Raw genomic sequence first — 13,449 nt, 5'->3', positions numbered from 1 at the left:
GACAATTGCTGGCGCACCGGCCCTGGCAACATATCCTGAAGCGACGCCTTCTTCACCTGCTTCGAGCCCACTTTCGGATTCCGCCGTTTCGACGGCAGAAGTTGTTAAAGTTTCCGTTGTGGTTGAAGTAGTTTCTAAGGCTGTAGAGATTGCGCTTTGCACAGATGTTCTCGCAAGTGAAGCAGCTTCAGAAGTTAGCAAGTTCTTGGATAACAGAATTTCAACAGTTAATCCAGCAATTTCCTGGGCATATGCACGAAGTGGTGAACCGGGTTCTATCCGCAGAACAGCAGAAATGTAAGGATCTACCAAGTCATTCAGCGTAAGCGAACTGAACACAGGTATAGCTATTATATTCTCCGCGAGAACTGTGAAGAACGGCCTTATTCGCAGCAGTGTGATTTCTCCCGTAAAACTTTCAGTAAACCTTGGATTTGAAAGAAGAGCATCGTATATCTGTCTTCCAAACTCTGCTGCATAAGAAGATGTTCCGGCTGCAGCCTGGAAGCCAACCTCTTCCTCAGTTTTGGAGACAGATTCTTCAGTCGTTGCTGCCGTTTCGAGAGCAGATGTGGTAGTGGATATCGACTCTGTTTCTTCTAAAGTTGTCTCGGTTTCTTGCCTTGCAGTAATGATGCCTTCAGCGCGGGCCTTTTCTATACCACCGTTCAAAGCGCTTACTGCCAGTGCTGCTTGATGTGTTTCCCTACCTTCTTGAATCAAAGAATATTTCGATAATACCAATGTTGTAACGTCCGCGAATATTTTAGCATATGATGACAAAGTTGCATCATTCGACAGGGTAGAAATTGCGCTTCTGTAAGCGACGGCAAATTTCGCAGCTCGGACTCGACTGAAATCAGAAACGGTAGACAACGAACTTCCAATTCTCGTTAATACCTCCCTTGCGGTCTCCTGTGAGAGACCTGCACTGAATGTAGTTTGAAATGCTGTACTTTGTAATGTATTATAGTATAATGATCTCGCAAACAAAATTTCGGAAGGCGTCAAACCATCAGGGGCCTCGAATATTTCAGATTGTTCGAACAGACCCTGTTGCGTTTCTAATTCAGCGGCTTCTGCCTCAATTTCCGCTTCTTCTTGCGCTTCCTCTTCCTCTGCCTCTTGATCTTCTTGTGTTGATATTCCAGTCGACTCTTCTATTGTCACAGTGCTGCTTTCTCCTTCATCCGTTTCTTCAACAGTTCCACCGATCTCTGATTCAGAAACTGCTGTCGATACAGCCGATTCTATTGCGCTTTCCAAACTGTAAACGAGCTGCAACGTGAGCATGTTCCTGGAGTAGAGGAGGCGAGCTGTAGTCTGAGCAATTCTTTCAGCATATAACCTCAACGGGGAACCGGCATTAATAGATAGAACAGCTTCTGTATAGAGTCCGACCAAGTCATCCAACTGCAAAGAGCTGAATTCCGGTATGGCTATTATTTGGGTAGCCAGAGCAGTGAGGAACGGTCTGATGTTTTGTATTAAAATTTCTCCGGCGAATGCCAGTCTGAAACCTTCATTCGTAATAAGAGCATTATACAGTTTTTCTCCGAGAGCAGATTCCAGAGCTGTGGCTCCTTCGCCGGCCGTGTAAGCACCTGCTTCCGTTTCTGAAGTACCCAGAGCCACTGAAGCAGTTTCTGCAACTTCCGTTGTAGTCGTAATAGTTTCTGCTTCAGAAGTTGCTTCGGTTGCCGCAGTCTGAATGGCAGAAGATGATGCTGCAAGTGACTGCTGCGTCAACAAATTGTTCTCGTAAAGCAGTTGAGCAGTGTCTTCAGCGATTACTTTCGCATATAGCGTTAAAGGTGATCCCGCACCTATGCGAAGGACTGCTGCTACGTTCTGATCGACCAAAGTGCTAACAAGTAAGGAACTAAAGAATGGTATAGAAGTGATGCGGGTTGCGAATGTGGTGAGGAAAGGTTTGAATGTTTCAGGAGATATTTCCTCACCGAAGGCCAAAGAAAATGCTGGATTTCGTAGGAGGGCCACGTATATTTGTTCCGCCAATTCTGAGACAATTGCTGGCGCACCGGCCCTGGCAACATATCCTGAAGCGACGTCTTCTTCTTCACCTGCTTCGAGCCCACTTTCGGATTCCGCCGTTTCGACGGCAGAAGTTGTTGAAGTTTTCGTTGTGGTTGAAGTAGTTTCTAAGGCTGTAGAGATTGCGCTTTGCACAGATGTTCTCGCAAGTGAAGCAGCTTCAGAAGTTAGCAAGTTCTTGGATAACAGAATTTCAACAGTTAATCCAGCAATTTCCTGGGCATATGCACGAAGTGGTGAACCGGGTTCTATCCGCAGAACAGCAGAAATGTAAGGATCTACCAAGTCATTCAGCGTAAGCGAACTGAACACAGGTATAGCTATTATATTCTCCGCGAGAACTGTGAAGAACGGCCTTATTCGCAGCAGTGTGATTTCTCCCGTAAAACTTTCAGTAAACCTTGGATTTGAAAGAAGAGCATCGTATATCTGTCTTCCAAACTCTGCTGCATAAGAAGATGTTCCGGCTGCAGCCTGGAAGCCAACCTCTTCCTCAGTTTTGGAGACAGATTCTTCAGTCGTTGCTGCCGTTTCGAGAGCAGAAGTGGTAGTGGATATCGACTCTGTTTCTTCTGCCGTAGCTTCAGTTTCGGATGCTTCAGCAAAGATGCCTTCAGCACGCGCCTTTTCTATACCACTGCTTAATGCGCTCACAACCAGCGTTGCTAGATTCTCTTCGTTTCCTTCTTCAATCAAAGCGTAGTTTGCGAGGACTAACGTTGTCCCGTCCGCGAACACTTTAGCAAAACCTGACAAGGTACCGTCATCCGATAGCAGAGAAAGTGCAGTTCTGTATGCGACAGTAAATTTTACAGGACGGACTCGACTTAATGGCGGAAGGAGGGACAAAGAAATTGCAGCACGTGAAAACACCTCCCTAGCAGCGTCCGCAGATAGCCCATCGCTGAACGCTGATCTGAATGTTCCATCTTGTAGTAAGTTGAGGTACAATGCTCTGGCGAACAAAATTTGAGAAGTCGTTAATCCTTCAGGTGCCACATATGCCTGCGCTTGTAGTCGAGCCGCTTGGTCTTCAAGTTCCGCTTCCTCTTCTGCTTCTTCTTCTTCCAGAGTTTCTTCTTGTGTCGTAATTCCTATCGCTTCTTCTGTTGTCACAGTGGTGCTTTCCTCTTCTTCTGCAGTTGCACCGATTTCGGCTTCAGAAATTGCTGTCGATACAGCAGTTGCTATTGCGTTATCCAACCTCTCCACAAGCTGCAATGTGAGTAAGTTCCTGGAGAAGAGAAGGCGAGCTGTTGTCTGAGCAATTCTTTCAGCATATAACCTCAACGGTGAACCGGCGCTAATAGAGAGAACAGCTTCTATATAGAGTCCGACCAAGTCATCCAATTGTAAAGAGCTGAATTCCGGTATGGCTACTATTTGGGTAGCCAGAGCAGTGAGGAACGGTCTGATGTTTTGTATTAAAATTTCTCCGGCGAATGCCAGTCTGAAACCTTCATTCGTAATAAGAGCATTATACAGTTTTTCTCCGAGAGCAGATTCCAAAGCTGTGGCTCCTTCACCGGCCGTGTAAGCACCTGCTTCCGTTTCTGAAGTACCCAGAGCCGTTGAAGCAGTTTCTGCAACTTCCGTTGTAGTCGTAATAGTTTCTGCTTCAGCAGTTGCTTCAGTTGCCGCAGTCTGAAGGGCAGAAGATGATGCTGAAAGTGACTGCTGCGTCAACAAATTGTTCTCGTAAAGCAGTTGAGCAGTGTCTTCAGCGATTACATTCGCATATAGCGTTAAAGGTGATCCCGCACTTATGCGAAGGACTGCTGCTACGTTCTGATCGACCAAAGTGCTTACAAGTAAGGAACTAAAGAATGGTATAGAAGTGATGCGGGTTGCGAAAGTGGTGAGGAATGGTCTGAAGGTTTCAGGAGATATTTCGTCACCGAAGGCCAAAGAAAATGCTGGATTTCGTAGGAGGGCCACGTATATTTGTTCGGCCAATTCTGAGACAATTGCTGGCGCACCGGCCCTGGCAACATAGCCTGTAGCGACGCCTTCTTCTTCACCTGCTTCGAGTCCACTTTCGGATTCCGCCGTTTCGACGGCAGAAGTTGTTGAAGTTTCCGTTGTGGTTGAAGTAGTTTCTAAGGCTGTAGAGATTGCGCTTTGCACAGATGTTCTCGCAAGTGAAGCAGCTTCGGAAGTTAGCAAGTTCTTGGATAACAGAATTTCAACAGTTAATCCAGCAATTTCCTGGGCATAAGCACGAAGTGGTGACCCGGGTTCTATCCGCAGAACAGCAGAAATGTAAGGATCTACCAAATCATTCAGCGTAAGCGAACTGAACACAGGTATAGCTATTATATTCTCCGCGAGAACTGTGAAGAACGGCCTTATTCGCAGCAGTGTGATTTCTCCCGTAAAACTTTCAGTAAACCTTGGATTTGAAAGAAGAGCATCGTATATCTGTCTTCCAAACTCTGCTGCATAAGAAGATGTTCCGGCTGCAGCCTGGAAGCCAACCTCTTCCTCAGTTTCCGAGACAGATTCTTCAGTCGTTGCTGCCGTTTCGAGAGCAGATGTGGTAGTGGATATCGACTCTGTTTCTTCTAAAGTTGTCTCGGTTTCTTGCCTTGCAGTAATGATGCCTTCAGCGCGGGCCTTTTCTATACCACCGTTCAAAGCGCTTACTGCCAGTGCTGCTTGATTTATTTCCCTACCTTCTTGAATCAAAGAATATTTCGATAATACCAATGTTGTAACGTCCGCGAATATTTTAGCATATGATGACAAAGTTGCATCATTCGACAGGGTAGAAATTGCGCTTCTGTAAGCGACGGCAAATTTCGCAGCTCGGACTCGACTGAAATCAGAAACGGTAGACAACGAACTTCCAATTCTCGTTAATACCTCCCTTGCGGTCTCCTGTGAGAGACCTGCACTGAATGTAGTTTGAAATGCTGTACTTTGTAATGTATTATAGTATAATGATCTCGCAAACAAAATTTCGGAAGGCGTCAAACCATCAGGGGCCTCGAATATTTCAGATTGTTCGAACAGACCCTGTTGCGTTTCTAATTCAGCGGCTTCTGCCTCAAGTTCCGCTTCTTCTTGCGCTTCCTCTTCCTCTGCCTCTTGATCTTCTTGTGTTGAAATTCCAGTCGACTCTTCTATTGTCACAGTGCTGCTTTCTCCTTCATCCGTTTCTTCAGCAGTTCCACCGATCTCTGATTCAGAAACTGCTGTCGATACAGCCGATTCTATTGCGCTTTCCAAACTGTAAACGAGCTGCAACGTGAGCATGTTCCTGGAGTAGAGGAGGCGAGCTGTAGTCTGAGCAATTCTTTCAGCATACAACCTCAACGGGGAACCGGCATTAATAGATAGAACAGCTTCTATATAGAGTCCGACCAAGTCATCCAACTGCAAAGAGCTGAATTCCGGTATGGCTATTATTTGGGTAGCCAGAGCAGTGAGGAACGGTCTGATGTTTTGTATTAAAATTTCTCCGGCGAATGCCAGTCTGAAACCTTCATTCGTAATAAGAGCATTATACAGTTTTTCTCCAAGAGCAGATTCCAGAGCTGTGGCTCCTTCGCCGGCCGTGTAAGCACCTGCTTCCTTTTCTGAAGTACCCAGAGCCGCTGAAGTTGTTTCTGCAACTTCCGTTGTAGTCGTAATAGTTTCTGCTTCAGCAGTTGCTTCAGTTGCCGCAGTCTGAATGGCAGAAGATGATGCTGCAAGTGACTGCTGCGTCAACAAATTGTTCTCGTAAAGCAGTTGAGCAGTGTCTTCAGCGATTACTTTCGCATACAGCGTTAAAGGTGATCCCTCACCTATGCGAAGGACTGCTGCTACGTTCTGATCGACCAAAGTGCTAACAAGTAAGGAACTAAAGGCTGGTATAGAAGTGATGCGGGTTGCGAATGTCGTGAGGAAAGGTTTGAATGTTTCAAGAGATATTTCGTCACCGAAGGCCAAAGAAAATGCTGGATTTCGTAGAAGGGCCACGTATATTTGTTCGGCTAATTCTGAGACGATTGCTGGCGCACCGGCCCTGGCAACATATCCTGTAGCGACGCCCTCTTCTTCGCCCGCTACGAGCCCACTTTCGGATTCCGCCGTTTCGACGGCAGAAGTTGTTGAAGTTTCCGTTGTAGTTGAAGTAGTTTCTAAGGCTGTAGAGATTGCGCTTTGCACAGATGTTCTTGCAAGTGAAGCAGCTTCGGAAGTTAGCAAGTTCTTGGATAACAGAATTTCAACAGTTAATCCAGCAATTTCCTGGGCATAAGCACGAAGTGGTGAACCGGGTTCTATTTGCAGAACAGCAGAAATGTAAGGATCTACCAAGTCATTCAGCGTAAGCGAACTGAACACAGGTATAGCTATTATATTCTCCGCGAGAACTGTGAAGAACGGTCTTATCCGCAGCAGTGTGATTTCTCCCGTAAGCGTTTGAGTAAACCTTGGGTTTGAAAGAAGAGCATCGTATATCTGTCTTCCGAACTCTGCTGCATAAGAAGATGTTCCGACTGCAGCCTGGAAGCCAACCTCTTCCTCAGTTTCCGAGACAGATTCTTCAGTCGTTGCTGCCGTTTCGAAAGCAGAGGTGGTAGTGGATATCGACTCTGTTTCTTCTAAAGTTGTCTCGGTTTCTTCCCTTGCAGTAATGATGCCGTCAGCGCGGGCCTTTTCTATACCACTGTTCAAAGCGCTTACTGCCAGTGCTGCTTGATTTGTTTCCCTACCTTCTTGAATCAAAGAATATTTCGATAATACCAATGTTGTAACGTCAGCGAATATTTTAGCATACGATGTCAAAGTTGCATCATTCGACAGAGTAGTAATTGCGCTTCTGTAAGCGACGGCAAATTTCGCAGCTCGGACTCGACTGAAATCAGAAACGGTAGACAACGAACTTCCAATTCTCGTTAATACCTCCCTTGCGGTCTCCTGTGAGAGACCTGCACTGAATGTAGTTTGGAATGCTGTACTTTGTAATGTATTATAGTATAATGATCTCGCAAACAAAATTTCGGAAGGCGTCAAACCATCAGGGGCCTCGAATATTTCAGATGGTTCGAACAGACCCTGTTGCGTTTCTAATTCAGCGGCTTCTGCCTCAAGTTCCGCTTCTTCTTGCGCTTCCTCTTCCTCTGCCTCTTGATCTTCTTGTGTTGAAATTCCAGTCGACTCTTGTATTGTCACAGTGCTGCTTTCTCCTTCATACGTTTCTTCTGCAGTTCCACCGATTTCGGATTCAGAAACTGCTGTCGATACAGCCAATTTTATTGCGCTTTCCAAACTGTAAACGAGCTGCAACGTGAGCAAGTTCCTGGAGTAGAGGAGGCGAGCTGTTGTCTGAGCAATTCTTTCAGCATATAACCTCAACGGTGAACCGGCGCTAATAGAGAGAACAGCTTCTATATAGAGTCCGACCAAGTCATCCAACTCTAAAGAGCTGAATTGCGGTATGGCTATTATTTGGGTAGCCAGAGCAGTGAGGAACGGTCTGATGTTTTGTATTAAAATTTCTCCGGCGAATGCCAGTCTGAAACCTTCATTCGTAATCAGCGCATTATACAGTTTCTCTCCGAGAGCAGATTCCAGAGCTGTGGCTCCTTCGCCGGCCGTGTAACCACCTGCTTCCGTTTCTGAAGTACCCAGAGCCACTGAAGCAGTTTCTGCAACTTCCGTTGTAGTTGTAACAGTTTCTGCTTCAGCAGTTGCTTCAGTTGCCGCAGTCTGAATGGCAGAAGACGATGCTGCAAGTGACTGCTGCGTCAACAAATTGTTCTCGTAAAGCAGTTGAGCAGTGTCTTCAGCGATTACTTTCGCATATAGCGTTAACGGTGATCCCTCACTTATGCGAAGGATTGCTGCTACGTTCTGATCGACCAAAGTGCTAACAAGTAAGGAACTAAAGGCTGGTATAGAAGTGATGCGGGTTGCGAATGTGGTGAGGAAAGGTCTGAATGTTTCAGGAGATATTTCGTCACCGAAGGCCAAAGAAAATGCTGGATTTCGTAGGAGGGCCACGTATATTTGTTCGGCCAATTCTGAGACGATTGCTGGTGCACCGACCCTGGCAACATATCCTGTAGCGACGCCTTCTTCTTCGCCTACTTCGAGCCCACTTTCGGATTCGGCCGTTTCGTCGGCAGAAGTTGTTGAAGTTTCCGTTGTGGTTGAAGTAGTTTCTAAGGCTGTAGAGATTGCACTCTGCACAAATGTTCTTGCAAGTGAAGCAGCTTCAGAAGTTAGCAAGTTCTTGGATAACAGAATTTCAACAGTTAATCCAGCAATTTCCTGGGCATAAGCACGAAGTGGTGAACCGGGTTCTATCCGGAGAACTGTAGAAATGTAAGGATCTACCAAGTCATTCAGCGTAAGCGAACTGAACACAGGTATAGCTATTATATTTTCTGCGAGAATTGTGAAGAATGGCCTTATTCGCAGCAGTGTGATTTCGCCTGTAAAAGCTTCAGCAAATTTCGGATTTGAGAGGAGAGCGTCGTATATCTGTCTTCCGAAATCTGCTGCGAAAACCGATGTTCCAGCTGTAGCTTGGTAACCAAAACCTTCCTCGGCTTCTTCTCGTGTTTCTTTTTCCTCTGTTTCTTGATCCTGTTCTTCAGTTGTGATTCCTGTGGTTTCTTCTGTTGTCACAGTGCTGATGTCCTCTTTCTCCAATTCTGCTCCACTAGTGCTGAGTTGTAATTCAGAAATTGCCCTCGATACAGCAGTTTCTATCGCGCTATCTAAATTGTCAACAAGCTGCAATGTGAGTAAGTTTCTGGAGTAGAGTAACTGAGCTGTAGTCTCGGAAATTCCCTGAGCATATAATCGCAGTGGTGAACCGCTCGCAATAGAAAGAATGGCTTCTGTATATAGACGGAGTAAGACATCCAGCTCCAAAGATCTAAATTGAGGTATGGCTATTATTTGGCTAGCCAGAGCATTAATGAACGCTCTCAATCTTTCAATCAGTATTTCTCCGTCAAACGCCTGTTGAAATCCTGCATTCGTTATCAGTGCATTGTAGAATTTCTCTCCGAGCGCGGATTCGAGAATAGTTGCTCCTGCTCTGGCCGTATAACCAATTTCATCGCTCAGTACTAGGTGACTTTGTGATTCCGCAGTCTCGAGCTCAGAGGTTGTGGTAGAAGAGTCCGTTCGGGTAGCTGAAGAGGTTTCTACAGCTGCAGCTATTGCACTTTGAATGGATGTTCCTGCAAGTGAAGCGGCTTCGGAAGTTAGCAAGTTCTTGGATAAGAGAATGCTAACCGTTAATCGAGCAATTTCTTGGGCATAAATACGAAGTGCGGAACCCGGGGGGATTTGGAGAACAGCAGAAATATAAGGATCCACCAAATCATTCAGTGTAAGCGAACTAAATTGAGGAATAGCAATTATATTCTCCGCCAAAATTGTGAAGAATGGCCTTATTTTGAGCAATGTGATAGCTCCCGTAAAAGCGTCGCTAAATCTTATGCTTGAAAGAAGAGCGTTATATATCTGTCTTCCAAAATCTGCTGCAAAAGAAGCTGTTCCGACAGTAGCTTGATAGCCGACTTCTTGTTCTGTTTCCGATAAAGATTGTTGAGCTGTTGATATGGTTTGACCTAATCCCTCATTAGAGGCTTTTAATACAGTTTGAGTGTCTGATGAATAACTGTCCACGCTAATTGCATGATATTTTAAAAGGGTTTCAGAGGTAATATTTGCTATAAGAGCTGCTAAATCATACAAGTCTGACGTTTCGGAAAGAGCCGAAAGTGCTGATCGGAAAGCTGAATTTAATTCATCAGGTGTTATCGAAGGGTATGATGATTCAATAGAAACTGCAAATTTTGATAGATAATCTTTAGCTGCAAACAACGTTACTCCAGTTTTAAAATTTGATGTAAATTTATCATCTGAAACTAGATGATTATACAGTTCCCTAGCGAAATTGGCAGCAATTTCTGGGAATCCCTGAGGTGGTTGATATGGTCTATATACTGCAAGGGCTGACTGTTCTGATTCTTCCTCGGTATCTGACGTATCTGTTTTTACAGTTTCAGTTAGTGATGACGCCCTTACTTTATTTAATCCTTTAGAAATTGCATCCGTTGCGACAGATGCCTGTACCGCATAATTGTCGTCAAGTAAATGCGCTGCGTATAAAACTTCAGCGGTAACTTCAGCAAGAAGCTGGGCATAATCGTAAATAGAAGCATTGTCCGCTATATTAGCCAGGCTTTTTAAATAAGCTCGAAGTAATTCTTCTGGATTTAATGACTGAAATTCTGGAGATCCTAAAATCGATTCTACAATTTCATTTAAATATGCTTCAACATTTTCAGTAGATATATCAGCACCAAACACAATACTAAATGTTGGATCATTTAAAAGTGTATCATAAATTTTCCTCCCAAATGATGAAACAGAGGGGTCTGAGCCTGCTGGTGCGGAATATGCTCTTTCAGCTGTTTCTACCTTTGCTACAACCGGTATAGCAGCTGTTTCTTCCGAAATGGAAACTTGAGCAGTTTCTTCTTCAGACTGCTCTTTTAATCCACTTATTAGAACGTTCAGAGTTGAAGCAGCCAGAGATTCTTCATTACCTGGAATTAATACTTCATGTTTAATAAAAGCTTCAGCTACAGTATTTACTATAACTTGTGCATATTGCGACAAACTTGATCCCAAAGGTATTGTCTGGAATGCTTTCAGCAAGCTATCAGATAATTCGGAAATGTTTATGTTTCCCAGAGTAAGAACATTTTTAATAAGAGCCTTTCCATATAAATCGAGATGTTCAGCATTTTGTATATGACTGAAAATGGCCTGGAACAACTCGTTAGACATAAGGGAATTATACAGTGAACTTGCAAATTTTGATGCGATTCCTGATTGCTTAACAAAACTTGAGAAAGTAATTTCAGTTGTTTCACCAGATTCCGCAGTTGCAGTTGTAACAATTTCACTGCTGCTTTTTTCGGCTACACTAGTTGATTTGGATGAGGATTCCAAAGCACTATTGATAGCACTTTCTAAAGAAGAAGACAAAGCTGTTACACCTTGTAAAGATAACAGTTTGCGTGAGCTCATTATTTCAGCTGTTGCTTGCGCAATAGCTTGAGCATATTGATGGATGTCTGAACCTTGAGGAATAGGTGTTATTGCTTGAATGTACTTACCAACAAGTTCACTCACAGTAACAGAGCTAAATTGCGGAAAGGAACAAATTGAGGTAGCTAATGTTGTAAGGAATAACCTAATAGTTGCAAAAGAGTTACCAATGCCAAACACGGAAGAGAATTTCTCATTTGCAAGAAGAGAGTTGTATATTAGTCTTCCAAAATTCCTTGCAACAGGAGTTGAACCAGCCGTAGGATTATATCCTGTAAGTGTGGTTGAGTCAGAGACTGCAGATGTTTGACTTTCAGATGAAATCTGAGTAGTACTTGTTTCTGTAAATGTAGCACTAGAAGCTAAAGTGTCTTCTTCAGCTGCGGCGTTTAGAGCACTCTGAATTGCACCTTGCAAAGCAGCAGATCCTGCTGTAAGAGCTTGCCATGTCAGCAAATTATTCTCGTAGAATATAAGAGCGGTAACTGTAGCTATTTCCTGAGCGTACAACTCTGGAGTAGGAGCCGTTTTGACAGCAGAAATAGCTTCTATATATCCTTCTACCAGCTCTTCGTCACTAATAGTATTATACCTTGGTAATGCACATAAAGATTTTGCAAGAGCGCTAAGGTAAATTCTAGCTCTTGTCAAAGAAAGAGGTTCTGTGAAAGCTGCAACAAATCGTTTATCTGTCGCTAAAGCCAAGTAAATTCTTTTGGCAAATGCAACTGACACTGCTGGTGTTCCTTCTGGAGCAATATAAGGATGATCATCTATGGTGTGTTCTGATATTGGTTTCTGATCTGCAGAAGTTTGTTCTGTCTCAGAAATTATTGCGCTAGATTCCAGTGCAGCTGAACGTAAAGCATTTTGTATAGCATTTTGCACGATACCTGATTCTGCATTAACTGTATCTAAACTTAAGAGACCATTCCTATACATAGTATCAGCAGTAATTCGTGCGATTGCTTGAGCATAAATAGAAGGTGCTGACCCGGGTGGAATGCCAATAATAGTTCCTAAGTAACCATTAACAAGTTCATCGGCACTGACTACGGAATATCTAGGTATTGATACGATGAATTTTGCAAGAGCTGCAAGATATATTTTTACTCGATCGAGTGAAATGGGAGCTTGAAAAACATTACTAAAGCTAGGATCAGCCAGAAGGGAAATATAAATTTGTCGGGCAAAATTTATAGCTACTGCCGGTGTACCAGCTGGAGCAGTATATGCTGGAACATGTCCAAGAACAGTTGTAGTTCCTGTATCAGAAGAAACAGCAGTTTCCAATCCAACAGAAGTAGTCGAAACAGCTTTTTCTGTAATTTTTGCACTAGAAATACCACTAGTAATGGCATTCACAGCAGCTGTTATATGCCCTGATACGACACCTTCAGAGAAAATTCCATTTTGCTCTAATACATTAGCAGTAGCAGTAGCTATCGCTCTAGCATAATCTTCAACAGTAGCACCATCTTTTTCACTCGACAATGCTTGTAGATATGCTTTCACTAATGAGGAATAACCCACTGAACTGAACTCAGAAGCTGATGCGACAGATCCGGCTATTGCTGTCGCAAAAGCATTAATAATATTTGTAGAGACTGTTCCACTGAAAGCGCTCTGAAATCCGGGGTCATTTATAAGAGCATTATATAACTGTTCTGTAAATGAAGATGAAGCAGATGTAACTTGTTGAGATGTCGTTTCTTTGTCTGTAGATACTGTTCCTGTACCAGATGCAAATTCAAAGGCTTTTGCCAGCTTAGCATTATGCTCAGGTTCAGATGGCAAGTAAGCAGCTGTGCTGTCAGCCTCATTTATGCCACTTACAACAGCATGCGCGAACATGCCAAGTAATTCTTGAATTTCCTCTATAAATCCCTCATTCACTGAACCAGTTGTTTCTTTGAATGCTTGAGCTAAGCCATCAGATATGACTTTTACTTTAAGGTCACTAGACACATTTTCACCGTCATCATCTTCTATCACGATGAGTTCAGCCATTGCGGATGCAAATGCCATTGACAATGCTTCAATTTTAGCACGTGACGCCCACTTGTTATTAGTTAAACTTGTCACGGCCATGGATAATGTCTCAATGAATTCCTTCATATCTTCCTCCTCTTGCTCTGGAAATACTCCAGAAGCTACTATATAGTTAACAAAAGATGTTGCAAAGGTTTGAGCTGAATTTGGTCTAGAAGAAGAAATTTCTTCACTAGAAATGCTACCGCCAAAAGCGCTGTTGCGCTGACTTAAGATTAGGACAAAAAGCAAGGCGTAGCGTGTTAACCAGTCCATGGCTGATTTGGGCTG

General features: G+C 43.8%; 1 protein-coding gene across 1 annotated transcript in view; it reads right to left on the bottom strand.

The window, feature by feature from the left end:
• The window catches only part of LOC118184944 (uncharacterized), a 30,467-nt gene extending 17,018 nt beyond the window's left edge, over positions 1 to 13,449 (bottom strand). Inside the window, exon 1 of the mRNA XM_085809034.1 lies at positions 1 to 13,449. This exon is cut by the window's left edge and continues 17,018 nt beyond it. Within this exon, the coding sequence (XP_085665160.1) occupies positions 1 to 13,434 (13,434 nt within the window). The 5' untranslated portion in view covers positions 13,435 to 13,449.

Source organism: Stegodyphus dumicola, chromosome X2 (genome assembly GCF_044657685.1).
Source record: "Stegodyphus dumicola isolate Sdum_Otavi_A_Nest chromosome X2, ASM4465768v1".
In the NCBI taxonomy this organism is placed as follows: Eukaryota; Metazoa; Arthropoda; class Arachnida; order Araneae; family Eresidae; genus Stegodyphus; species Stegodyphus dumicola.
The sequence above is the reverse complement of the archived record's forward strand: the minus strand, read 5'-3'. Positions and strand labels throughout refer to the sequence as shown.